General features: G+C 53.4%; 1 protein-coding gene across 1 annotated transcript in view; it reads left to right on the plus strand.

Moving 5' to 3' along the window:
• The first annotated feature begins 6,258 nt into the window (after window positions 1–6,258).
• Window positions 6,259–27,237, plus strand: part of LOC137302417 (transferrin receptor protein 2-like) — a 50,165-nt gene continuing 29,186 nt past the window's right edge. The window contains 7 exon segments of the mRNA XM_067972066.1: window positions 6,259–6,283; window positions 17,001–17,071; window positions 19,068–19,275; window positions 21,901–22,102; window positions 23,292–23,432; window positions 25,853–25,964; window positions 26,580–26,702. Of these exon segments, the coding sequence (XP_067828167.1) occupies window positions 17,039–17,071; window positions 19,068–19,275; window positions 21,901–22,102; window positions 23,292–23,432; window positions 25,853–25,964; window positions 26,580–26,702 (819 nt within the window). The 5' untranslated portion in view covers window positions 6,259–6,283; window positions 17,001–17,038.

A 27,237-nucleotide genomic window follows, 5' to 3' on the forward strand; every position in this document is an offset into this window, starting at 1 on the left:
AAGGTTTAAGCAGCTGATGAGCTGAGGCAGGGGTTGAGACGGGGCGATGTGACGGAGGTGGAAGTCGGCGGTCTTGGTGATGGAGTGGACATGTGGTTGGAAGGTCATCTCAGGGTCAAATAGGACGCCAAGGTTGCGAACAGTCTGGTTCAGCCTCAGATCGTGCCTTAAGCTCTAGAATTCCCTCCCTAAACCTCTCCGCCTCTCTCTCCTCCTTTAAGACGCTCCTTAAAACCTACCTCTTTGACCAAGCTTTTGGTCACCTGTCCTAATATCGCCTTATGTGGCTCTGTGCCAAATTTTGTTTGATAATCGCTCCTGTGAAGCGCCTTGGGGGCATTTTGCCATGTTAAAGGCGCTATATAAATGCAAGTTGTTGTTGTTATAGCGCATTGCACGACATTTGTGCACAGCAAGATCCCACAAACAGCAATTTGACCAGTTAATCTGTTTTTTAGTGATGTTGGTTGAGGGATAAATATTGGCCCCAGGACACCGGGGGTGAACTCCCCCCCTGCTCTTCTTTCAATAGTGGCCGTGGGATCTTTTATGTGCACCTGAGAGGGGCAGACGGGGCCTCGGTTTAATGTCTCATCCGAAAGACGGCACCTCCGACAGTGCAGCGCTCCCTCAGCACTGGCACTGGGAGTGTCGGCCTGGATTAGGTGGTCGAGTCTCTGGAGTGGGGCTATGAACCCGTGACCTTCTGCCTCAGAGGTGAGAGGGCGACCCACTGAACCACATTAAATATCACACAGCACTGTCCTTGACGCATGGGGTGTGCAGAGCTCTCAGGGGAGGGCTCACAAGCCCGTCCAAGCGCCCATGGACATCGTGCAATCTAGTCGCAGGCACGTCCTAGCAAAGATCTCCCATCAGGTGCTTAGTCAAAATAGAAGTCATGTTAGCTCTTTTAAAAATTAAGACTCGGGATGTGGGCATCGTTGGCAAGGCCGGGCGCCCCTAGTTACGCCTTAAGAAGGTGATGGTGGGCCCAATTCTTCGTCAACCCTTTGACTCCGTCTATCGGGTTAGACGTTAAACCGAGGCCCCGTCTGCCCCTCTCAGGTGAATGCAAAAGATCCCACGGCCACTATTTCGAAGAAGAGCAGGGGGAGTTCTCCCCGGTGTCCTGGTCAATATTTATCCCTCAACCAACGGCTAAAAACAGATTATCTGGTCCTTATCACGTCGCTGTTTGTGGGATCTTGCTGTGCGCAAATTGACTGCTGTGTTTCCTACATTACAACAGTGACTACACTATAAAAGTACTTCATTGGCTGTAAAGCGCTTTGGGATGTCCTGAGGTCATGAAAGGCTCCATATAAAGTCCTTTCTTTGCTTTTTTATTATTCGTTCATGGGATGTGGGCGTCGCTGGCAAGGCCGGCATTTATTGCCCATCCCTAATTGCCCTTGAGAAGGTGGTGGTGAGCCGCCGCCTTCTTGAACCGCTGCAGTCCGTGTGGTGACGGTTCTCCCACAGTGCTGTTAGGAAGGGAGTTCCAGGATTTTGACCCAGCGACGATGAAGGAACGGCCGATATATTTCCAAGTCGGGATGGTGTGTGACTTGGAGGGGAACGTGCAGGTGGTGTTGTTCCCATGTGCCTGCTGCTCTTGTCCTTCTAGGTGGTAGATGGTCGTGGGTTTAGGAGGTGCTGTCGAAGAAGCCTTGGCGAGTTGCTGCAGTGCATCCTGTGGATGGTGCACACTGCAGCCACTGTGCGTCGGTGGTGAAGGGAGTGAATGTTTAGGGTGGTGGATGGGGTGCCAATCAAGCGGACTGCTTTGTCCTGGATGGTGTCGAGTTTCTTGAGTGTTGTTGGAGCTGCACTCATCCAGGCAAGTGGAGAGTATTCCATCACACTCCTGACTTGTGCCTTGTAGATGGTGGAAAGGCTTTTGGGGAGTCAGGAGGTGAGTCACTCGCCGCAGAATACCCAGCCCTCTGACCTGCTCTTGTAGCCACAGTATTTATATGGCTGGTCCAGTTACGTTTCTGGTCAATGGTGACCCCCTGGATGTTGATGGTGGGGGATTCGGCGATGGTAATGCCGTTGAATGTCAAGGGGAGGAGGTTAGACTCTCTCTTGTTGGAGATGGTCATTGCCTGGCACTTGTCTGGCACGAATGTTACTTGCCACTTATCAGCCCAAGCCTGGATGTTGTCCAGGTCTTGCTGCATGCGGGCTCGGACTGCTTCATTATCTGAGGGGTTGCAAATAGAACTGAACACTGCAATCATCAGCAAACATCCCCATTTCTGACCTTATGTTGGAGGAAGGTCATTGATGAAGCAGCTGAAGATGGTTGGGCCTAGGACACTGCCCTGAGGAACTCCTGCAGCAATGTCCTGGGGCTGAGACGATTGGCCTCCAACAACCACTACCATCTTCCTTTGTGCTAGCTATGACTCCAGCCACTGGAAAGTTTTCCCCCTGATTCCCATTGACTTCAATTTTACTCGGGCTCCTTGGTGCCTACACTCGGTCAAATGCTGCCTTGGTGTCAAGGGCAGTCACTCTCACCTCACTTCTGGAATTTGGACCAAGGTTTGGACCAAGGCTGTAATGAGGTCTGGAGCCGAGTGGTCCTGGCGGAACCCAAACTGAGCATCGGTGAGCAGGTTATTGTGAGTAAGTGCCACTTGATAGCACTGTCGCGACACCTTCCATCACTTTGCTGATGATTGAGAGAGGTAGACTGATGGGGCAGTAATTGCCCAGATTGGATTTGTCCTGCTTTTTGTGGACAGGACATACCTGGGCAATTTTCCACATTGTCGGGTAGATGCCAGTGTTGTAGCTGTACTGGAACAGCTTGGCTAGAGGCGCAGCTAGTTCTGGAGCACAAGTCTTCAGCACTACAGCTGGGATGTTGTCGGGGCCCATAGCCTTTGCTGTATCCAGTGCACTCAGCCGTTTCTTGATATCACGTGGAGTGAATCGAATTGGCTGAAGACTGGCTTCTGTGATAGTGGGGATATCGGGAGGAGGCCGAGATGGATCATCCACTCGGCACTTCTGGCTGAAGATGGTTGCAAACGCTTCAGCCTTGTCTTTTGCACTCACGTGCTGGGCTCCGCCTTCATTGAGGATGGGGATATTTACAGAACCTCCTCCTCCTGTTAGTTGTTTAATTGTCCACCACCATTCACGACTGGATGTGGCAGGACTGCAGAGCTTTGACCTGATCCGTTGGTTGTGGAATCGCTTAGCTCTGTCTTTAGCTCGTTGCTTCCGCTGTTTAGCATGCATGTAGTCCTGAGTTGTAGCTTCACTGCAGTCCGTGTGGTGAAGGTTCTCCCACAGTGCTGTTGGGGAGGGAGATCCCGGATTCTGACCCAGCGACCATGAAGGAACGGCCAATTTATGTCCAAGTCGGGATGATGTGTGACTGGGAAGGGGAATTTGGAGGTGGTGTTGTTCCCATGCACCTGCTGCCCTTGTCCTTCTCGGTGGTGGAGGTCGCGGGTTTGGGAGGTGCTGTCGAAGAAGCCTTGGCGAGTTGCAGCCACTGTTCACAACCAGTATCCAACTCTCCCTCCCCCCCCACCCCCTGGTTTCGATCCCATTGAGAGAAGTTCACTGGTGAACAAACAGGTCCTGTTTTAAACCAAGAAAGAATTACATCGAGTCTAAGCATGGAAACAGGCCATTCGGCCCAACAGGTCTATGCCGGCATTAATGCTCCACACGAGCCTCCTCCCATCCTACTTCATCTCACCCTATCAGCATATCCTTCTATTCCTTTCTCCCTCATGTGTTTATCTAGCTTCCCCTTAAATGCATCTACGCTATTTGCCTCAACTACTCCTTGTGGTAGCAAGTTCCACATTCTAACCACTCCCTGGTTAAAGCAGGTCGTGGGTTCGAATCCCACTCCAGAGACTTGATCACAAAATCTAGGCTGACACTCAAATGCAGTACTGAGGGAGCGCTGCACTGTCAGAGGTGCCGTCTCTCGGATGAGACATTAAACCGAGGCCCCGTCTGACCTCTCAGGTGGATGTAAAAGATCCCACGGCCACTATTTCGAAGAAGAGCAGGGGGGAGTTCTCCCCCCGGTGTCCTGGGGCCAATATTTATCCCTCAAACAACATCACTAAAAAAACTGATAATCTGGTCATTGTCACATTGCTGTTTGTGGGATCTTGCTGTGCGCAAATTGGCTGCCGCGTTTCTTACATTACTACAGTGACCCACACTTCAGAAAGAACTTGATTGTGAAGCTCTTTGGGACGTCCTGAGGTCGTGACAGGCGCTATGGAAATGCAAATCTTTATTTCCAAAGAAGTTTCTCCTGAATTCCCTCCTGGATTTATCGGTGACCATCTTACATTTATGGGCCCCTGGCTCTCGTTCCCTCGCAAGTGGAAACATCCTCTCCAGGTCTACCCTATCAAACACCCGTCATCATTTTAAAGGCCTCTATCAGGCCGCCCTGCTCAACCTTTTCCAGAGAATGAAAGAAAGAAGTGAAGGAGAATCACTCCCGATGAGACCGGGGAGCTTCTGATAACCTTGTACCCGGGGGGGGGGGCGGGGGGGGTAAATCTAACGCATATCATGACCCGGGGGGTGCCCGCTGTTGGGGAGGGGGGGAGGGCACTGAGTTCTGGGCAACCGAGGTTAACCAGCCCAGACCGTGGGTGGGAGGGGGCCATGGCCGGATCGGGCCAATGGGGTTGGCTGTCGGCGGTCGGCGGGGGCGGGGTGGCAGCGATGTCACAAGGGGGGGGGGGGGGGGGGGGGCAGCGATGTCACAAGGGGGGGGGTGGGGGGGGCAGCGATGTCACAAGGGGGGGGGGGGGGGCAGCGATGTCACAAGGGGAGGGGGGGGCAGCGAATGTCACAAGGGGAGGGGGGGGGGGGGCAGCGATGTCACAAGGGGAGGGGGGGGCAGCGATGTCACAAGGGGAGGGGGGGGGGCAGCGATGTCACAAGGGGAGGGGGGGGGGGCAGCGATGTCACAAGGGGAGGGGGGGGGGGCAGCGATGTCACAAGGGGAGGGGGGGGGCAGCGATGTCACAAGGGGAGGGGGGGGGGCAGCGATGTCACAAGGGGAGGGGGGGGGGGCAGCGATGTCACAAGGGGAGGGGGGGGGGGCAGCGATGTCACAAGGGGAGGGGGGGGGGGCAGCGATGTCACAAGGGGAGGGGGGGCAGCGATGTCACAAGGGAGGGGGGGCAGCGATGTCACCAGGGAGGGGGGGGCAGCGATGTCACAAGGGGGGGGGGGGGGGGGGCAGCGATGTCACAAGGGGAGGGGGGGGGCAGCGATGTCACCAGGGGAGGGGGGGAGCGATGTCACCAGGGGAGGGGGGGCAGCGATGTCACAAGGGGAGGGGGGGCAGCGATGTCACAAGGGGAGGGGGGGCAGCGATGTCACCAGGGGAGGGGGGGCAGCAATGTCACAAGGGGAGGGGGGGGCAGCGATGTCACAAGGGGAGGGGGGGGCAGCGATGTCACAAGGGGAGGGGGGTGCAGCGATGTCACAAGGGGAGGGGGGGCAGCGATGTCACAAGGGGAGGGGGGGGCAGCGATGTCACAAGGGGAGGGGGGGTGCAGCGATGTCACAAGGGGAGGGGGGGGCAGCGATGTCACAAGGGGAGGGGGGCAGCGATGTCACAAGGGGAGGGGGGGGCAGCGATGTCACAAGGGGAGGGGGGGGGCAGCGATGTCACCAGGGGAGGGGGGGGCAGCGATGTCACAAGGGGAGGGGGGGCAGCGATGTCACAAGGGGAGGGGGGGGCAGCGATGTCACAAGGGGAGGGGGGGGCAGCGATGTCACAAGGGGAGGGGCGGCAGCGATGTCACAAGGGGAGGGGGGGCAGCGATGTCACAAGGGGAGGGGGGGGCAGCGATGTCACAAGGGGAGGGGCGGCGGCAGCGATGTCACAAGGGGAGGGGGGGGCAGCGATGTCACAAGGGGAGGGGGGGCAGCGATGTCACAAGGGGGAGGTGGGGGGGGCAGCGATGTCACAAGGGGAGGTGGGGGGGGCAGCGATGTCACAAGGGGAGGTGGGGGGGGCAGCGATGTCACAAGGGGAGGGGGGGCAGCGATGTCACAAGGGGAGGGGGGGCAGCGATGTCACAAGGGGAGGGGCGCGGCAGCGATGTCACAAGGGGAGGGGGGGCAGCGATGTCACAAGGGGAGGAGCAGCAGTGATGTCACCAGGGGAGGGGGGGGCAGTAGTGATGTCACAAGGGGGCGGGGCGGGCTGCATCATTTGGAGGTGGGGCAGCCACTACTGGACATTCGAACTCTGGGACCGACGCTGGTGAGTACTCCTTAACTTGCGACGAGTTCTTCCTGTCTTGATTAAGCGAGTGGGCGAAACGCTGGCAGGTGGGAGCTCAGCGAGGGGTAAGGGGGTCCGAGTACAGAGACCGCCAGAAACGAGTGAACAGGTACCAAAAAAAAAATCAAAAAGGCTAATGGATTGTTGGTCTTTCTCTCAAGAGGGCTGGAATACAATTACAGTTTATCTAAAGCTCTGGTCAGACCCCCATCTGGAGCACTGCGTTCAGTCCTGGGCACCGCACCTCAGGAAGGATATATCGACCTCGGAGGGGGTGCAGAGCAGATACACCAGAACGATACCGGGGCTAAAAGGGTTAAATTACAAGGACAGGTTGCACAGACTGGGCTTGTATTCCCTCGAGTGTGGAAGATTAAGGGGAGATCTAATCGAGGTGTTTAAGATGATTAAAGGATTCGATAGGGTCGATAGAGAGAAACTATTTCCTCCGGTGGGGGGAGTCCAGAACAAGGGGGCATAACCTTAAAATTAGAGCCAGGCCGTTCAGGGGTGATGTCAGGAAGCACTTCTTCACACAAAGGGGAGTGGAAATCTGGAACTCTCTCCCCCCAAAAAGCTGTCGAGGCCGGGGGTCAATTGAAAAATTTCAAAACTGAGATTGATCGGTTTTTGTTGGGTAAAGGAATTAAGGGTTAAGGAACCAAGGCGGGTCGATGGAGTTAAGATACAGATCAGCCCGTGATCTAATTGAATGGTGGGATAGGCTCGAGGGACTGAATGGCCTCCTCCTGTTGCTGTGTTCCTGTCCTCTCGCTCTCTGTTTCATTCTCGTCCTGTTACGAGCCTCGTAGGCTGTCGGGATACGCCTGAACTTTTGTTAAGTTTCGCCTACGGTCCGGTCTTCTTGGATTCTGGGAAACGCTGAGGTCCAGTGAGGCCGCAGGAGTTCCGCACCCACTGCGTGGGTCGCGTGAACTGTTTAAAAAGATCTATCTATCTATCGATCTTCACAGCCGGGATTAGGTGGGGTTGAGGGAGGGGTGGGACCCCAGATCACTGCCTGTGGAGACCGGGTGAGGGCAGAATCAGAGTCGGCCGTGATGCCTCCCGAGGTCAAATAGCCGGCCAACGCTCTCCGCCTGGGCTCGCAGGTGGCGAATGGCCATTTGGACAAGTTGGCTGCCGATCCTTGTGGAACTGCACCTCCCCGAGGGTCAGTGATGTTTTGGGGGGTGTGGTGAGCAGGGGCGAACACTGGAGAAGGGACTAGATTGAAACCCTCCGGTTGGCCTTTTTGACATCTTGTAGATCCGTGCGGCGTAAACTGAGACCGAGTCTTCATCCTTGATCTTGATTCTTATCCTCGCGTTCAAATCCGGAATTCCCTCCCTAAACCTCTCCGCCTCTCTCTCCTCCTTTTAAGACGCTCCTTAAAACCTACCTCTGTGGCCAAGCTTTTGGTCGCCTGTCCTAATATCTCCTTATGTCGCTCGGTGTCAAATCTTTGATAATCGTCCCGTGAGGCGCCTTGGGGATGTTTTACTTTTGTTAAAGACGCTGTATAAAATGCAAGTTGTTTAGTTGTATCTGGGTCTGTGAGATATGACTCTGTATGTCCAGGGTGACTAACGCCCTCTCGCAGATTGACCTCCACCTCTGGGAGGGCAGGCGTTAACCCTTCGGGAGCCTTGAGGTTTCCACGAGTTTTAATTGTTCTGGTTGTTTTTGAAAGCTGGCACGTTCTGCCCTGAGACTCACGGACACTATTTCGAAGAAGAGCGAAGGAGTCCTGCACCAATATTTATCCCTCAACCAACATCGCTAAAAAACAGATTTTTTTTTTATTATTCGTTCATGGGATGTGGGCGTCGCTGGCGAGGCCGGCATTTATCGCCCATCCCCAATTGCCCTTGAGAAGGTGGTGGTGAGCCGCCATCTTGAACCGCTGCAGTCCGTGTGGTGACGGTTCTCCCACAGTGCTGTTAGGAAGGGAGTTCCAGGATTTTGACCCAGCGACGATGAAGGAATGGCTGATATATTTCCAAGTCGGGATGGTGTGTGACTTGGAGGGGAATGTGCAGGTGGTGGTGTTCCCATGTGCCTGCTGCTCTTGTCCTTCTAGGTGGTAGAGGTCGCGGGTTTGGGAGGTGCTGTCGATGAAGCCTTGGCGAGTTGCTGCAGTGCATCCTGTGGATGGTACACACTGCAGCCACAGTGCGCCGGTGGTGAAGGGAGTGAATGTTTAGGGTGGTGGATGGGGTGCCAATCAAGCGGACTGCTTTGTCCTGGATGGTGTCGAGCTTCTTGAGTGTTGTTGGAGCTGCACTCATCCAGGCAAGTGGAGAGTATTCCATCACACTCCTGACTTGTGCCTTATAGATGGTGGAAAGGCTTTGGGAGTCAGGAGGTGAGTCACTCGCCACAGAATACCCAGCCTCTGACCTGCTCTTGTAGCCACAGTACATCGCACCAGACAAGTGCCAGGCAATGACCATCTCCAACAAGAGAGAGTCTAACCTCCTCCCCTTGACATTCAACGGCATTACCATCGCCGAATCCCCCACCATCAACATCCTGGGGGTCACCATTGACCAGAAACTTAACTGGACCAGCCATATAAATACTGTGGCTACAAGAGCAGGTCAGAGGCTGGGTATTCTGCGGCGAGTGGCTCACCTCCTGACTCCCCAAAGCCTTTCCACCATCTACAAGGCACAAGTCAGGAGTGTGATGGAATACTCTCCACTTGCCTGGATGAGTGCAGCTCCAACAACACTCAAGAAGCTCGACACCATCCAAGACAAAGCAGCCCGCTTGATTGGCACCCCATCCACCACCCTAAACATTCACTCCCTTCACCACCGGCGCACTGTGGCTGCAGTGTGTACCATCCACAGGATGCACTGCAGCAACTCGCCAAGGCTTCTTCGACAGCACCTCCCAAACCCGCGACCTCTACCACCTAGAAGGACAAGAGCAGCAGGTACATGGGAACACCACCACCTGCACGTTCCCCTCCAAGTCACACACCATCCCGACTTGGAAATATATCAGCCGTTCCTTCATCGTCGCTGGGTCAAAATCCTGGAACTCCCTTCCTAACAGCACTGTGGGAGAACCGTCACCACACGGACTGCAGCGGTTCAAGATGGCGGCTCACCACCACCTTCTCAAGGGCAATTAGGGATGGGCAATAAATGCCAGCCTCGCCAGCGACGCCCACATCCCGTGAACGAATAAAAAAAAGTATTTATATGGCTGGTCCAGTTAAGTTTCTGGTCAATGGTGACCCCCAGGATGTTGATGGTGGGCGATTCAGTAATTATCTGGTGATTATCACGTCGCTGTTTGTGGGATCTTGCTGTGCGCAAATTGGCTGCCACATTTACCTACATTATAACAGTGATTACAATTCGAAAGTACTTACTTGGCTGTAAAGCGCTTTGAAGGACATCCTGAGGCGCTATATAAATGCAAGCCCGACCTTTCTTTGATATCCTACTGACGTTACATGTGAGGGTTGTTGGGCTGGGGACAGCTTTGCAAACCCCATTGGACCGTACCAAAGGTCAGTCTTAACAAGGTACTGAATAAACAGCGTGCGTCACCCAGGACAGCATGTTCCAGCTGCTCGTCGAATGGCGTGACAAGCCAGTGTGACTCAACCAAGGCACCTGGACACAGGCCTTTCTAAACAACACGCACTGTACTGACTCCCACGTCGCCCGCGTTTGTTTGAACCTCCCTTGGCTTCGTCTCGTGTTAGGGCTCCCGGTCACAGTGGGTCATTTGCCTGTGCTGTGCTTGACGTCACCGTAAAGTCTGGCTGCAACTGTCTCGTTTGTCGGAGGACGGGACAGTTCCCCGGAGTCCCCGACCCCCCCCCCCCCCCGACCCCGATACCCAGCGCCTCGACCCTGACCCCCCCCCCCCAGAGACCCCAACCCCCCCCCGTACTCAGCCAGGATTTGACCCCACGATAGGGAGTCGTCAGCCCTCCCGGATTGTCCTGCAGTCTCCAGGAATTAAAGATTAACTCCAGGACTCTAATGTGAGCAAAAACACTCGGGAGGAAAATCACAGGGCCATTAAAAAAAAAATTGTGTGTTTTTTTTTTTCATTTTTTAACACTTTGGTTCGTTAGTTATAAAGATATTGGAAAATGGAAAAAAGGCTGTTTGACTGGGTGAGGCGGCTGAGGCCGGGAGGTCATTTGTTGAAATCTCCAGGAATACGTCCAACCAGAGTTGGCAACCCTAAACTCTAGTGCCGAGTTTAATACTCTATCGACTGAGCAAGCTGCAACTGCACCATGCCAACCCTGGGTCAGTAATCCTGCTGACTCAGTGTCACAGTGCCCGCTGGACATTTGCCCAGTTTTACAGCCTTGCCGACCCCTCATTACACCGTCCTGACCCAGTGTCACAGTGCCCGCTGGATATTGCCCAGTTTTACAGCATTGCCGACCCCTCATTACACCGTCCTGACCCCTTCACCATGCCCGCTGGACATTGCCCAGTTTTACAGCATTGCCGACCCCTCATTACACCTTCCTGACCCTTTCACCATGCCCGCTGGACATTGCCCAGTTTTACAGCCTTGCCGACCCCTCATTACACCGTCCTGACCCTTTCACCATGCCCGCTGGACATTGCCCAGTTTTACAGCATTGCCGACCCCTCATTACACCGTCCTGACCCCTTCACCATGCCCGCTGGACATTGCCCAGTTTTACAGCCTTGCCGACCCCTCATTACACCGTCCTGACCCCTTCACCATGCCCGCTGGACATTGCCCAGTTTTACAGCATTGTCTCTTCATTGACCCAAAAGACTTTCCGGCCTCGAATGGGCCAAGTGCTTTGTGAGTGGGTGACTGAACTTTTTGTCGTCTGACTTTATCAGTTCGGAGCACAAGTGAGGGCGATATGAGGAGGAGGAGGAGGAGGAGGGCTCACGATACTGGTGGCCTCCTCAATGTGCAGCCCGATATCCAAGTCGCTCGGGGATGGGCGGTGCACACACGGTGACTGATTTCTTCGAAACGCGTTACGCTGTACCTATCGGGTTGTAATCCTAACTGACGGGGGGTGGGGGAGTGGGTGGGGAGAGCACTTTTGGGAATATTGCATCACGCACTAAAGAGGAATTGGTTTTCACTTGCCTGCTCTCGACACTGAGCTCTTTGCTTCAGTAATGCTACAGTGGGCAGTGGCTTAGAGATGGCCAGGTACTGGTGGGTGGAGAGGAGAGGCAAAGGTCAAAGGTGACAGGACCGATTGGTCCATTTTTAATGAGGCCCATTCGCTCGCTGTGGAAACTGGGAGAGCCCGGTCTCCTCATTGGATTCCTGACACCTTCTTTTGAAGGAAAGCAAGGAAATGATCCCATGACCAGCCAACGTCCCACTGTTCAGGCGGAGTGTAAATGGAGGCGCAGTGACCCGCCGTAGACCCCAGGCGAGGGCGAGGGGTGGGAATTGGTATCCAAGGTCTCGGGGGGTGTCATCGTCTTAGGACCACGCCTGCTGAGTGAGTCTCCCACATGGTCTCTACTCTACATCAACTTCAAACTCAATCAAGCCCCTTCCCATTCACTCCCAATGTACAGAATCCCAATACGCCAAAACCCTTCCCATTCACTGCCATTGTGTAGAATCCTAATGGACCAAACCCCTTCCCATTCACTCCCGTTGTATGGAATCCCAATACCCCAAACCCCTTCCCCTTCACTTCCGTTGTATAAAATCCGAATACCCCAAACCCCTTCCCATTCACTCCCATTGTATGGAATCCCAATACCCCAAACCCCTTCCCATTCACTCCCATGGTATAGAATCCCATTGGACCAAACTCCATCCCAACCCCTTGGGCTGTAGTCTGATGGGTGATGGACTCAGTCTGTCCCACCCCTTGGGCTGTAGTCTGATGGGTGATTGACTCAGTCTATCCCACCCCTTGGGCTGTAGTCTGATGGGTGATTGACTCAGTCTATCCCACCCCTTGGGCTGTAGTCTGATGGGTGATGGACTCACACTGATAGGACTAGGGGTTATCAACTTTTCAGGATTGTCCCCGGAGTCTCCTGGACACGACCGCGAGCAAAACACCCGGGAGAAAAATCATCGGGGGCATTAAAAAAAGAATTGTGTGGTTCTTTTTCATTTTCTTTGAACACTTTTGCTTATTAGTTATAAAAATATTCGAGATGGGGCAAGTAAGGGCTGTTTGCGAGTCAAGAATCGTCCAATCGAATAGCGAAGAGTCTGGTTGGTTCCCAGTTGGCTGTGGGAAGGCGGGGCACCATGATGATGGATGTGTTGGTTGACCAATGGCGGGGCAGTTGGAGGCAGGAGGTCATGTGATGAAACCCCCAGGAGGACATTCAACCAGGATTGGCCACACTGGACAGGACAAGTGTTGATGGGTTGGTCTCGGATGGGAGGAGCGATATTAAGATACCAAATTGACAATTGGTCCCTTACTGGGTGTTGTGTTGCCTGTTCTACCCCATGTTGTACCAAACAAGCAGTAACCAGGCCTTTTCATTTCGGACCTTTGTAACCTCCTCTACATCACTCCGAGATCTCTGCGCTCCTCCAACTCTGGCCTCTTGCGCATCCCCTGACTTTAATCGCTCCGCCATTGGCGGCCGTGCCTTCGGCTGCCGAGGCCCTAAACTCTGGAATTCCCTCCCTAAACCTCTCCGCCTCTCTGCCCTCCTTTAAAACCTACCTCTTTCCCTGTCCTAATATCTCCTTATGCGTCTCGGCGTCAAGTTTCGTTTGATTAACGCACCTCGGGGACGTTTCACTACGTTAAAGGCGCTATATAAATGCAGGTTGCTGTTGAGTTAGTGGGAATTTTTGTGACCTTTCGCTCAGGTCACCGGTTCTGACGGTCAATGGCACTTGGGAGACAACCGTCTCTCGTGCCGTGGCGTTCAGTCAGTGAGATATCACGAGGTGGGGGGGGCCCACGCGAACGAGCTGACCTTCAAACAAGTGGGGGAGGGGGCAACCTTCACCTTTTGGGACGTTCACCCTTCGACCCGAAGGGATTGAGGTAATAAATAAACAAGTGCAAGGCAAACTGTCAACACGACCTTTGACCGTTGACCGCCCTTTCACCTGTGGCCACGTTTTAGACTAGCAAAGCCGGAGCTGGAATCCGTAAACTGTATGTCATTTTTCTGTAGCCTTCCAACGCACCCCTGGCCGGCCTCCCACCTCCCGCCCTCCGTAAACTTGAGATCATCCAAAACTCGACCGCCCCCGTATCCTAACTCGCACCGAGTCCCGTTCACCCACAATCCCCCGTGCTCGCTGACCGACAGTCCGGCAACTCCTCGATTTTAAAAATTCTCACCCTCGTGTTCGAATCCCTCCCCTATCTCTGTGACCTCCTCCAGCCCTTGATCCCTCTCGGATCTCTGTGGCTCCTCCGATTCTGGCCTCTTGCGCAGCCCCCCGATTTCCATCGCTCCGCCATCGGCGGCCGTGCCTTCGGCCGTCCAGGCCCTAAGCTCTGGAATTCCCTCCCTAAACCTCTCCGCCTCTCTCTCTCTCCTCCTTTTAAGACGCTCCTTAAAACCTACCTCTTTGACCGAGCTTCTGGCCACCTGTCCTAACATCTCCTTATGTGGCTCGGTGTCCGTTTTTTTCCCCCTGTTACGCTGCAGTCAAGCGCCTTTGGGGACGTTTCACCGCGTTAAAGGCGCTGTTTGCACGCGAGTCGTTGGCGCTGCCGTTTACGAGGCACGGCGGAAACTTCCAGAACCTGTCAGTGCGCGGCGTGCTCCCACATCAGAGGGCAGGGGTTTTACCTCAGGATAAACCGATTATTGTAAACAATTTTACAACACCAAGTTATAGTCCAGCAATTTTATTTTAAATTCACAAGCTTTCGGAGATTTTCTCCTTCCTCAGGCAAATGTTTCAAGATCTCCTTGAAGCCTACGCATTTATACATATTGAACAATAATACATGGTGTTTACAGACTGCCCCTGCAACTGCCCGTTGCCAAGGCAATCACCGTGTTCAGACAGAGAGGTGTTACCTGCAGAACCTCCGAATACACATTCAACAAAAAAACAAACAGGGAAAAAAAACAGAGAGAAAAAAGCACAGAGAGAGGCAGAAACATCCGGAAGGCAGAGAGAGCCAGCAAATGACCCATTATATTAAAAACAGATAACATTTGTTCGCTGGTGGGGTAACGTGTAGCGTGACATGAACCCAAGATCCCGGTTGAGGCCGTCCTCATGGGTGCGGAACTTGGCTATCAATTTCTGCTCGACGATTTTGCGTTGTCGTGTGTCTCGAAGGCCGCCTTGGAGTACGCTTACCCGAAGGTCGGTGGATGAATGTCCATGACTGCTGAAGTGTTCCCCGACTGGGAGGGAACCCTCCTGTTTGGCGATTGTTGCGCGGTGTCCGTTCATCCGTTGTCGCAGCGTCTGCATGGTCTCGCCAATGTACCATGCTCTGGGGCATCCTTTCCTGCAACGTATGAGGTAGACAACGTTGGCTGAGTCACAGGAGTATGAACCATGCACCTGGTGGGTGGTGTCATCTCGTGTGATGGTGGTATCTGTGTCGATGATCTGGCATGTCTTGCAGAGGTTACCGTGGCAGGGTTGTGTGGCGTCGTGGACGCTGTTCTCTTGAAAGCTAGGTAGTTTGCTGCGAACGATGGTCTGTTTGAGGTTGGGTGGCTGTTTAAAGGCGAGTAGTGGAGGTGTGGGGATGGCCATAGCGAGGTGTTTGTCCTCATTGATGACATGTTGAAGGCTGCGGAGAACATGGCGTAGTTTCTCCGCTCCGGGGAAGTACTGGACGACAAAGGGTACTCTGTTGGTTGCGTCCCGTGTTAGTCTCCTGAGGAGGTCTATGCGATTTTTTGCTGTGGCCCGTCGGAACTGTCGATCGATGAGTCGAGCGTCATATCCCGTTCTTACTAGGGCGTCTTTCAGCGTCTGTAGGTGTCCATCGCGTTCCTCCTCGTCTGAGCAGACCCTGTGTATTCGCAGGGCCTGTCCATAGGGGATGGCCTCTTTGACGTGGTTAGGGTGGAAGCTGGAAAAGTGGAGCATCGTGAGGTTGTCCGTGGGCTTGCGGTAGAGTGAGGTGCTGAGGTGCCCGTCTTTGATGGAGATTCGTGTGTCCAAGAAAGAAACTGATTCTGAGGAGTAGTCCATGGTGAGCTTGATGGTGGGATGGAACTTGTTGATGTTATCGTGTAGTCTCTTTAGTGATTCCTTGCCGTGGGTCCATAGAAAGAAATTATGATTATGATTGTGAAACCGATTATGATTGACCGGTTACTGAGAACGGGTGGAAAATTGCAAAGGCCTTTTACTGGGTGCCACCGAGCTCCTGCCGGACTCATTTTTTTTTTTGTCGCAGGCCCTGTGAGTGAATGTGAGAACAAATTAGCCGAGGAGTCATAGGGACCGAATCTCCTCCCTCACGACGAGCTGTATTGGAGAGGGCCAGGGCTCGGCACAGCCACTGCTGCTAACTCGCTGAGAGGGAGCGGGTGTCAGGCAAACTGTGGTGTCTCTTTCAGCAATATCACACACGAGGAGGAAAAACCCCAAGTTTCAGAGGCTCGAAACTCCCGACAGAAGGGTTTTCATTAAAAAAAACGGCCTTTCAACTGGGTGACGGCCCTGGCTCACTGATTAACATTCTCGCCTCACGAGTCAGAAGGTCGCGGGTTCAATTTGAGGGGGGGGGGGTTGACAGAGGGGGAGGGGGCGGGGGGTTGACAGAGGGGGCGGGGGGGAGGGGGTGACAGAGGGGGTGGGGCAAATATTATCCGAGTGGAAAGTAGGTGAAGGGCGGAGATGGACTGCGGGGGAGGGGGTGTCCGTGAGGGGGACGGACGGCGGGGGAGGGGGACGGACGACGGGGGAGGGGGTGTCCGTGAGGGGGACGGACGGCGGGGGAGGGGGACGGACGGAGGGGGAGGGGGTGTCTGTGAGGGGGACGGACGGCGGGGGAGGGGGTGTCTGTGAGGGGGACGGACGGCGGGGGAGGGGGACGGACGGCGGGGGAGGGGGACGGACGGCGGGGGAGGGGGTGTCTGTGAGGGGACGGACGGCGGGGGGAGGGGGACGGACGGCGGGGGAGGGGTCGGACGGCGGGGGAGGGGGGTGTCTGTGAGGGGGACGGAGGCGGGGGAGGGGGTATTTTAAGATTCCCCCCCCATTGCGCTCAGTTTAATGATGAAGATTGGTTGAGTTTCTCTCACTGAAGAATTGGCTCCAAGTTAATTTCTAGGACGACAATCAGACAACGAAAAGAAAGATTTGCATTTATATAGCGCCTTTCATGGCCTCAGGACGTCCCAAAACGCTTTACAGTCACTGTTGTAATGTAGGAAACACAGCGGCCAATTTGCGCACAGCAAGATCCCACAAACAGCAATGTGATAAACGACCAGATAATCTGTTTTAGGTGTTGGTCGAGGGATAAATATTGGCCCCAGGACACCGGGGAGAACTCCCCCTGCTCTTCTTCAAAATAGTGGCTCCGGGATTTTTCACGTCCACCTGAGGGGGGGCAGACGGGGGCCTCGGTTTTAACGTTTCGTCCGAAAGACGGCACCTCCGACAGTGCAGCACTCCCTCAGTACTGGCACTGGGAGTGTCGGCCGAGATTACGCGCTCAAGTCTCAGGAGTGGGTAGAGTTGATTAACCTGCAGTAATTACGGTCCTTTATCTGTCCAGGGTCACCTGGAGTCGGGGCAGCAGTGAGTCCAAAGAGAATGGAAACATTCAGATCCAAGGAGCCGAGTGCGGTAAGACCCTAATCTCAAAATCAACCAACGCCTTTCTCATCCTGCCCCCTGCCCCCCCTCAATCTCTCCTGGAAACCGGGTTCGGGTTTCACAGGCTCTCACCCAACAGGGCCATTCTTCATGTCTGAGCCCAGGCAGCGGGAGTCCGCGGGGTTATTCGCCTGTGGAGGGCGTCACCATCTCGTCTGAGCGTGCTCTAACACTCTCGCGTTTTCCACAATGGCGGGGGGGGAAAGGAATCCTGGCTAGCTTACTCTTCCTTACCACGGTGGGGTGGGGGTGGGATGGAGGAGGCATTGAGGTCGACTTTACTGCCCCCCAAGTGTTGCTCCAGCTGAGGTCCCGAATCTGGAATCTTCCCGGTCCGTATTCCCCGGCTTCCTATTCGATCCCGAGCTGAGCTTCCGACCCCATGTCCCCGCCCTCAACAAGGCCGCCTGCTTCCACCTCCGTAACATCGCCCCGTCTCCGCCCCCTGCCTCAGCTCATCTGCTGCTGAAACCCTCATCCCTGCCTTTGTTACCTCCAGACTCGACTATTCCAATGCTCTCCTGGCCGGCCTCCCGTCTCCCACCCTCCGTAAACTTGAGCTCATCCAAAACTCTGCTGCCCCGTATCCTGACTCGCACCGAGTCCCGTTCTCCCATCACCCCCCCTGTGCTCGTTGACCTACATTGGCTCCCGGTCCGGGAACGCCTCGATTTTAAAATTCTCATCCTTGTGTTCAATCCCTCCATGGGCCTCGCCCCCTCTCCCTATCTCTGTAACCTCCTCCAGCTCCTACAACCCTCCGAGATCTCTGCCCTCCTCCAATTCTGGCCTCTTGTCCATCCCCCCCATCACTCCCTTCGCTCCACCATTGGCGGCCGTGCCTTCAGCTGCCTCGGCCCTAAGCTCTGGAATTCCCTCCCTAAACCTCTCCGCCTCTCTCTCCTCCTTTAAGACGCTCCTAAAAACCTACCTCTTTGACCAAGCTTTTGGTCACCTGTCCTAATATCTCCTTATGTGGCTCGGTGTCAAATTTTGTCTGATAATCGCTCCTGTGAAGCGCCTTGGGGAGGTTTTACTACGTTAAAGGCGCTATATAAATGCACGTCGTTTGTTTTATGGCCACACTGCTCAATAAATAAACTGACTGGGCCATCCAGAAAGCCGGCAGTAAGGCATTACATGGCTGATAACCCTGTAAAAACCCATCTCCTTTTCATAGTATCATAGTAGGTACAGCACAGGAGGAGGCCATTCGGCCCATCGTGCCTGTGCTGGCTCTTGGAAAGAGCTGTTCAATTAGTCCCACATACCCCCTGCTCTTTCCCCTGCAAATTTTTTTCCCCTTCAAGTATTTATCCAATTCCCTTTTGAAAGTTACTATTGAATCTGCTTCCACCGCCCTTTCAGGCAGCGCCTTCCAGATCAGAACAACTCGCTGCGTAAATAAATGTTTCCTCATCTCCCCCTCTGGCTCTTTTGCCAATTAGCTTAAATCTGTGTCCTCTGGGTTACCGACCCTCCTGCCACTGGAAACAGTTTCTCCTTATTGACGCGATCAAATTTTGAACCCCTCTATTAAATCTCCCCTTAAACCTTCTCTGCTCTCAGGAGAACAATCCCAGCTTCTCCAGTCTCTCCACGTAACTGAAGTCCCTCATCCCTGGTACCATTCTGGTAAATCTCCTCTGCACCCTCTCCGAGGCCTTGACATCCTTCCTAAAGTGCGGTGCCCAGAATTGGACACAATCCTCCAGCTGAGGCCTAACCAGTGTTAGCAAATCTAACCAGCCTCTCCTGAGGCACCTTATCAAATGCCTCCTGAAAATCCATATACACTGCATCAGCACCATCCCCTTTATCGATATGGCCGGTAACTCCTTCAAAAAAAAACTCTTACTAAATTTGTCGAGCTTTAACAAATCTGTGCTGGCTGTCATCGATTAACCCGTTAATTTCTAACGGCTCGTTAATTTTATCTAACGAGCGTTGCCTTTTGGCCCAGCAGGGAGGGAAACGAGGCTCCTACACAGTCTACAAGAGGCAAGGCATGGACGAGGGAGAGCTGAGCGACATGGCGATGAAGGTGGAGGAGGGCGAGATGGAGGACCCTTCAGTCACCAGTGACATGGTGTACCTGATCACGAGGAGGCTTAGCAACAGAAAGAAAGCCTTGACGTACCTGGTGTTGGTCTCGCTGCTGCTCCTGGTTGTCGGTAAGAGCAGGGGGGGGCCTTGGTCCCACCGTTTAGGCACAGGAGGAGGCCAATTCAGCCCCTCGAACCTGTTCGATGGGCCTTGGTGAACTTCGCCAAGTCGGCCGTTCTTGACGACTGCTGCTGTCCTCTGTGGGATCTTGCTGTGCGCAAATCGGCTGCTGCCATTACAACATTGGCCACACTTCAGTGGGTAGCACTCTCGCCTCTGAAGGTCGTGGGTCCGGAGACTTGAGCCCCATAATCCCAGGCCGACACCCCCCAGTGCCCGCACTGAGGGAGTGCTGCACTGTCGGAGGTGCCGTCTTTCGGTTGAGACGTTAAACTGAGGCCCCGTCTGCCCCTCTCAGGTGGATGTAAAAGATCCCACAGGCCACCATTTCGAAGAAGAGCAGGGGGCGGTGTCCTGGGGCCAATATTTATCCCTCAACCAACACCTTAAAAAAAAAAGATGATCTGGTCATTTATCACATTGCTGTTTGTGGGATCTTGCTGTGTGCAAATTGGCTGCCGCCAATTACAACAGTGACTACACTTCAAAAAGTGCTCCATTGGCTGTGAAGTGTTTTGGGACGTCCTGAGGTTGTGAAAGATGCGGTTTAAATGCGAGTCCTTCAAACGGTTATCTGCCTTGGGAAGTGCACGGTCTGTCTCTGTCTCTGAAACCTCTGACAGAGTCAGGGCACCGTGCTCCAAATCCTGGCAAGATCCCAGCTATGAGAATCGTGGAACGAGAGAAGGCTGTTTGACCCATGGCGCCTTCACCTTTTTAAAAAAAATTTCAAAATATACTTTATTTCATAAAATTTAAGGATACGCACAGTTCGATGAAAATATCACAATTACAATTCAAACCAATACAATATAGGTCGCACACACTATGATCTCCTTATTACAATACAAAACACAGTATATATCTTCTAATACATTCTGTACAATACAAGGTGGAGTGGCCTTACACGGTGGCCCTTCATAGAAACATAGAAAATAGGAGCAAGAGTAGGCCATTCGGCCCGTCGGGCCTGCTCCGCCATTCAAAATGATCACGGCTGATCGTCTAACTCAGTACCCTGTTCCCGCTTTTTCCCCATATCCCTTGATCCCTTTAGCATTAAGAAATATGTCTATCTCCTTCTTGAATACATCTAATGACTTGGCCTCCACTGCCTTCTGTGGTAGAGAATTCCACAGGTTCACCACCCTGAGTGAAGAAATTTCTCCTCATCTCGGTTCTAAATGGCAGACCCCGTATCCTGAGACTGTGACCCCTGGTTCTGGACTCCCCAGCCATCGGGAACATCCTCCCTGCATCTAGTCTGTCTAGTCCTGTTAGAATTTTATATGTTTTGATGAGATCACCTCTCATTCTTCTAAACTCTAGTGAATATAGGCCTAGTCGGCCCAATCTCTCCTCGTACGTCAGTCCTGCCATCCCAGGAATCGGTCTGGTGAACCTTCGTTGCACTCCCTCCATGGCAAGGACATCCTTCCTCGGATAAGGAGACCAAAACTGCACACAGTACTCCAGATGTGGTCTCACCAAGGCCCTGTACGACTGCAGTAAGACATCCCTGCTCCTGTACTCAAATCCCCATCGAGCCTTTGCGTAGGCCGCACCTCGCTTCAGTGCGTCCCGCAGCACGTACTCCGAGTGTGCAACGCTCGGTCGTGGACAGCTCCTTCAGCTGGAAGACCAGCAGGTTTCGGGCGGGCCAAATGGCCTCCTTCACCGAGTCGATGGTCTTCCAGCCGCAGGTGATGCCTGTCTCGGTGCGCGTCCCGGGGAACAGCCCGTGGAGCACAGCGTCCTGTGTGACCGAACTGTTGCGGACGAACCAGGTCTGATACCAAGGTACCTCTCTCCACACCCGCTGCGCCCTTCACTCCACTTCCACTACCTGTGCAGCCCCTCACCTCCCTCGGTCTTCCCTTTCTCCAAATCAACCCCATGCCTTCAAAACTCAAGCTCGATGTCGCTTAGGGGGTTGCCAACCCTCCAGGATTGTCCTGGAGTCTCCAAGAATTGACGATTAATCTACAGGACACTGTGCTATTTTCATTTGTTTATTAGTTATAAAAATATTGGAGATTTGGGTGGGTGGGGGGGGGGAAGAAAGGCTGTTTTGACCTGTTGGGGTGGTTGGAGGTGGGAGGTCATATGATGAAACCTCCAGGAATACGTCCAACCAGAGTTGGCAACACCTAGCATCACCCGGACACCATTTCTTGATTTCCTTCCCACCACCCCCCCCCCCCCACCCGCCTGACTCTTTCCAACCTTGCAGTCAGTATCCGACCCTCCGGGTCCTGGGCCCCCTCACCTCAGTTTCTCAGGAAGCGAGCGAATGTTGACAGGCAAATCAACCATGGGGGGAATCGCCCAACATCTAAAGCCGGTTATTTTCCAGCGAAAAAATAAAAGGAGGTGGTGGATGAGAGGGGCGGGGGGGGGTCATTGGATTGTGATCAGGAATGGAAAGCCCTTTCTCTTCTCCCCCCAACTATCTCGGGGAGGGAGGGGTGGGGAGATACTGAGGCGGAGATCACCTCAGTCAGCGTAGACCGGGGAACGTACCTGGAGTCTTGTCTAGCCTGTTTTTTTTTTTCCCTTCTGTACTCGCCCAGCCTTCCTGCTCGGATATGTCAGTTTTCGCAACACCTGTAGGTCCTGCGTGGAGATCAATTCGGAATGCACTGCCACACTCAACGAGGACGAGTACGACTGGCAGTCCAGGTACCCCAGTTCGGAGGGCATCCTGTACTGGAACGACCTCAAGACGATGCTCCACAAGTACCTGAACAAGGAGGAAATCACCAAAAATATCAGGTGGGGCTCGGCCGCTGTTTGTGAGAGAGAATACCGCACAAAAAACAGGCCATTCGGCCCAACTGGTCTATGCCGGCGTTTATGCTCCACACGAGCCTCCTCCCTCCCTACTTCATCTCACCCTATCAGCATATCCTTCTATTCCTTTCTCCCTCATGTGTTTATCTCACTTCCTCTTAAATCCATCTACGCTACTCGCCTCAACTACTCCTTGTGGGAGCGAGTTCCACATTCTCACCACTCTCTGGGTAAAGAAGTTTCTCCTGAATTCCCTATTGGATTTATTAGTGACTATCTGATATTTATGGCCCCTAGTCCTGGTCTCCCCCACAAGTGGAAACATCTTCTCTACGTCTACCCTATCAAACCCCTTCGTAATCTTAAAGACCTCGATCAGGTCACCCCTCAGTCTTCTCTTTTCTAGAGAAAAGAGCCTCATCCTGTTCGGTCTTTCCTGATTAGTTATAACCTCTCAGTTCTGGTATCATCCTTGTAAATCTTTTTTTGCACCTTCTCCAGTGCCTCTATGTCCTTTCTATAATATGGAGACCAGAACTGTGCCCAGTACTCCAAGTGTGGTCTAACCAAGGTTCGATACAAGTTTAACATAACTTCTCTGCTTTTCAATTCTATCCCTCCAGAAATGTACCCCAGTGGTCGGCTTGATTTTTTTATGGCCTTGTTAACTTGCGTTGTTAAACATTTCCATCCCGCTCCACTCCTCTCGAGGTGCTGACTCTCACTGGCGTACCATTAAACGAGGGCCCTCTGGTACCTCACGCTAGCGTCCCTTCTTCAAGTGCGATCGATGCAGGGCTGTTTGGCCACGGGGTGCGTCGCAAGTAAGCCCGATCCTGTGCTCAGCTGACATCCACACGAGTACAGGGTGGGGGTGGGTGGGGAATCGGGCCTGGCACCTTCCGGTCTGTTTGACTCCCCAACACACGGGGAAACCGCTGTTCTCATCTCAGCCACCAGAGGCGCCATGTGGAAAGGGCGGGGGGGAGTGGGACTTGGAGATCTCTCTCAAAGCAGATGGCACAGGCACGATGGGCCAAATGGCCTCCTTCTGTGCTGTATGATTCTATGACAACGCTCACCGTACCAGAACTGAACCTGTGCTGTAAGATTTTGGTCATAGTTGCTTCACGGACGGGGACTAACCGAGAGAGATGGCTGTCATTCCCAGGATCATGAGCGAGAAGCCTCACCCAACTGGGTCGCAGCAACTCCAGGACCTGGTCACACACATCCACAAGAAGTTCCACACCTACCGGCTTAATCACGTCTGGACAGACTCACACTACGTCACACTGCCAACCCCAGACAGGTAGGACCAGGGCGCAGTGTACGTGCCCCTCGCCGTAACGCTGACGTGCCCCTCGCCGTAACGCTGACGCGCCCCTCGCCGTAACGCTGACGCGCCCCTCGCCGTAACGCTGACGCGCCCCTCGCCGTAACGCTGACGCGCCCCTCGCCGTAACGCTGACGCGCCCCTCGCCGTAACGCTGACGCGCCCCTCGCCGTAACGCTGACGCGCCCCTCGCCGTAACGCTGACGCGCCCCTCGCCGTAACGCTGACGCGCCCCTCGCCGTAACGCTGACGCGCCCCTCGCCGTAACGCTCTCTGATATACCCCACACCCCTCACTGTAACACTCTCTGATATACCCCACACCCCTCACTGTAACACTCTCTGATAAACCCCACACCCCTCACTGTAACACTCTCTGATATACCCCACACCCCTCACTGTAACACTCTCTGATATACCCCACACCCCTCACTGTAACACTCTCTGATATACCCCACACCCCTCACTGTAACACTCTCTGATATACCCCATACCCCTCACTGTAACACTCTCTGATATACCCCACACCCCTCACTGTAACACTCTCTGATATACCCCACACCCCTCACTGTAACACTCTCTGATATACCCCACACCCCTCACTGTAACACTCTCTGATATACCCCATACCCCTCACTGTAACACTCTCTGATATACCCCACACCCCTCACTGTAACACTCTCTGATATACCCCACACCCCTCACTGTAACACTCTCTGATATACCCCACACCCCTCACTGTAACACTCTCTGATATACCCCACACCCCTCACTGTAACACTCTCTGATATACCCCATACCCCTCACTGTAACACTCTCTGATATACCCCACACCCCTCACTGTAACACTCTCTGATATACCCCATACCCCTCACTGTAACACTCTCTGATATACCCCACACCCCTCACTGTAACACTCCCTGATATACCCCACACCCCTCACTGTAACACTCTCTGATATACCCCACACCCCTCACTGTAACACTCTCTGATATACCCCACACCCCTCACTGTAACACTCTCTGATATACCCCACACCCCTCACTGTAACACTCTCTGATATACCCCGCGCCCCTCACCGTAACACTCTCTGATATACCCCACACCCCTCACTGTAACACTCTCTGATATACCCCACACCCCTCACTGTAACACTCTCTGATATACCCCACACCCCTCACTGTAACACTCTCTGATATACCCCATACCCCTCACTGTAACACTCTGATATACCCCACACCCCTCACTGTAACACTCTGATATACCCCACACCCCTCACTGTAACACTCTCTGATATACCCCACACCCCTCACTGTAACACTCTCTGATATACTCCACACCCCTCACTGTAACACTCTCTGATATACCCCATACCCCTCACTGTAACACTCTGATATACCCCACACCCCTCACTGTAACACTCTGATATACCCCACACCCCTCACTGTAACACTGTCTGATATACCCCACACCCCTCACTGTAACACTCTGATATACCCCACACCCCTCACTGTAACACTCTGATATACCCGAACCCCTCACTGTAACACTCTGATATACCCCACACCCCTCACTGTAACACTCTCTGATATACCCCACACCCCTCACTGTAACACTCTGATATACCCCTCACCCCTCACTGTAACACTCTCTGATATACACCACACCCCTCACTGTAACACTCTCTGATATACCCCACACCCCTCACTGTAACACTCTCTGATATATCTTTACCCCACACCCCTCACTGTAACACTCTCTGATATACCCCACACTCCTCACTGTAATACTCTCTGATATACCCCACACCCCTCACTGTAACACTCTCTGATACACCCCACACCCCTCACTGTAACACTCTCTGATATACCCCACACCCCTCACTGTAACACTCTCTGATATACCCCACACCCCTCACTGTAACACACTCTGATATACCCCACACCCCTCACTGTAACACTCTCTGATATACCCCACACCCCTCACTGTAACACTCTCTGATATACCCCACACCCCTCACTGTAACACTCTCTGATATACCCCACACCCCTCACTGTAACACTCTCTGATATACCCCACACCCCTCACTGTAACACTCTCTGATATACCCCACACCCCTCACTGTAACACTCTCTGATATACCCCACACCCCTCACTGTAACACTCTGATATACCCCACACCCCTCACTGTAACACTCTCTGATATACCCCACACCCCTCACTGTAACACTCTCTGATATACCCAACACCCCTCACTGTAACACTCTGATATACCCCACACCCCTCACTGTAACACTCTCTGATATACCCCACACCCCTCACTGTAACACTCTCTGATATACCCCACACCCCTCACTGTAACACTCTCTGATATATCTTTACCCCCTGCCCCCCCAGGGATTCTTCCAACTCCCTCTGTGTGATGGATTCGAATGGGGCGCTCCGTGAAACCATCCCACTGGAGGACCAGGATGTTTACCTCGCGTACAGTCCCAGCGGAACAGTCACGGTACGTGTCATTGCACACGGTGTGGACCTTACTGGGATAGCACTGTATGGATGGCCTTTCACCTTTCACCTCAGCAGCCCGGGTTCAAATGCAGGCCAGGTTGAGGCGATGAAGCTTTACTCTGTATCTAACCCTGTACCTGCCCTGGGAGTGTTTGATGGGACAGTGTAGAGGGAGCTTTACTCTGTATCTAACCCGTGCTGTACCTGCCCTGGGAGTGTTTGATGGGACAGTGTAGAGGGAGCTTTACTCTGTATCTAACCCGTGCTGTTCCTGCCCTGGGAGTGTTTGATGGGACAGTGTAGAGGGAGCTTTACTCTGTATCTAACCCGTGCTGTACCTGCCCTGGGAGTGTTTGATGGGACAGTGTAGAGGGAGCTTTACTCTGTATCTAACCCGTGCTGTACCTGCCCTGGGAGTGTTTGATGGGACAGTGTAGAGGGAGCTTTACTCTGTATCTAACCCGTGCTGTACCTGCCCTGGGAGTGTTTGATGGGGACAGTGTAGAGGGAGCTTTACTCTGTATCTAACCCGTGTTACCCTTTTCAGTCGGACAGACAGTAAATTGTTTGAAGGATAACCAGCCGTCTGTGAATTTGTTCCTGTCTATTGCAGGGAGGCCTGGTCTACGGTTTCTACGGGAGAGACGAGGACTTTCAGAGACTGAGAGAGCTGAGCGTCAATGTCCAAGGCAACATTGTCATCCTCCGAGTGGGGAAAATAAGTTTTGCAGAAAAGGTTGGTCACTTTAGCTGTCTGTCCCTGACATGACATGTCTGGTGCACCCCACACAGTCCCAGACAGCATTGGTCTTCCTCCTCTCTGTAATTTCACTTTTGAAAGGATTTTTATATAACTGAGTTATTTTCTTGGATTTTGAATCCAGTGGAGACTGTTGGGACGGTATCCCCTCCGCCTGCCAGATTTCAGGTGCTCTGTGAAGTGGAGTAGGACAGTCCCAGTCCTGTGGTCCTGGGCCCATTGCACTGAACTGCGGTCCATTGGCTCTCACATTGAGGAAAGCCGGAGGAGATGCAAATATACCAGCCTGGTGCATTAGAGGGCAGTCTTCTGAGGTTAATGCACGTCATTGGGGTAGTGTAGAGGGAGCTTTACTCTGTATCTAACCCCGTGCTGTACCCGCCCTGGGAGTGTTTGAAGGAACAGTGTAGAGGGAGTTTTACTCTGTATCTAACCCGTGCTGTACCTGCCCTGGGAGTGTTTGATGGAACAATGTAGAGGGAGCTTTACTCTGTATCTAACCCATGCTGTA

The sequence above is a fragment of the Heptranchias perlo genome, chromosome 35, assembly GCF_035084215.1.
Source record: "Heptranchias perlo isolate sHepPer1 chromosome 35, sHepPer1.hap1, whole genome shotgun sequence".
Taxonomy (NCBI): domain Eukaryota; kingdom Metazoa; phylum Chordata; class Chondrichthyes; order Hexanchiformes; family Hexanchidae; genus Heptranchias; species Heptranchias perlo.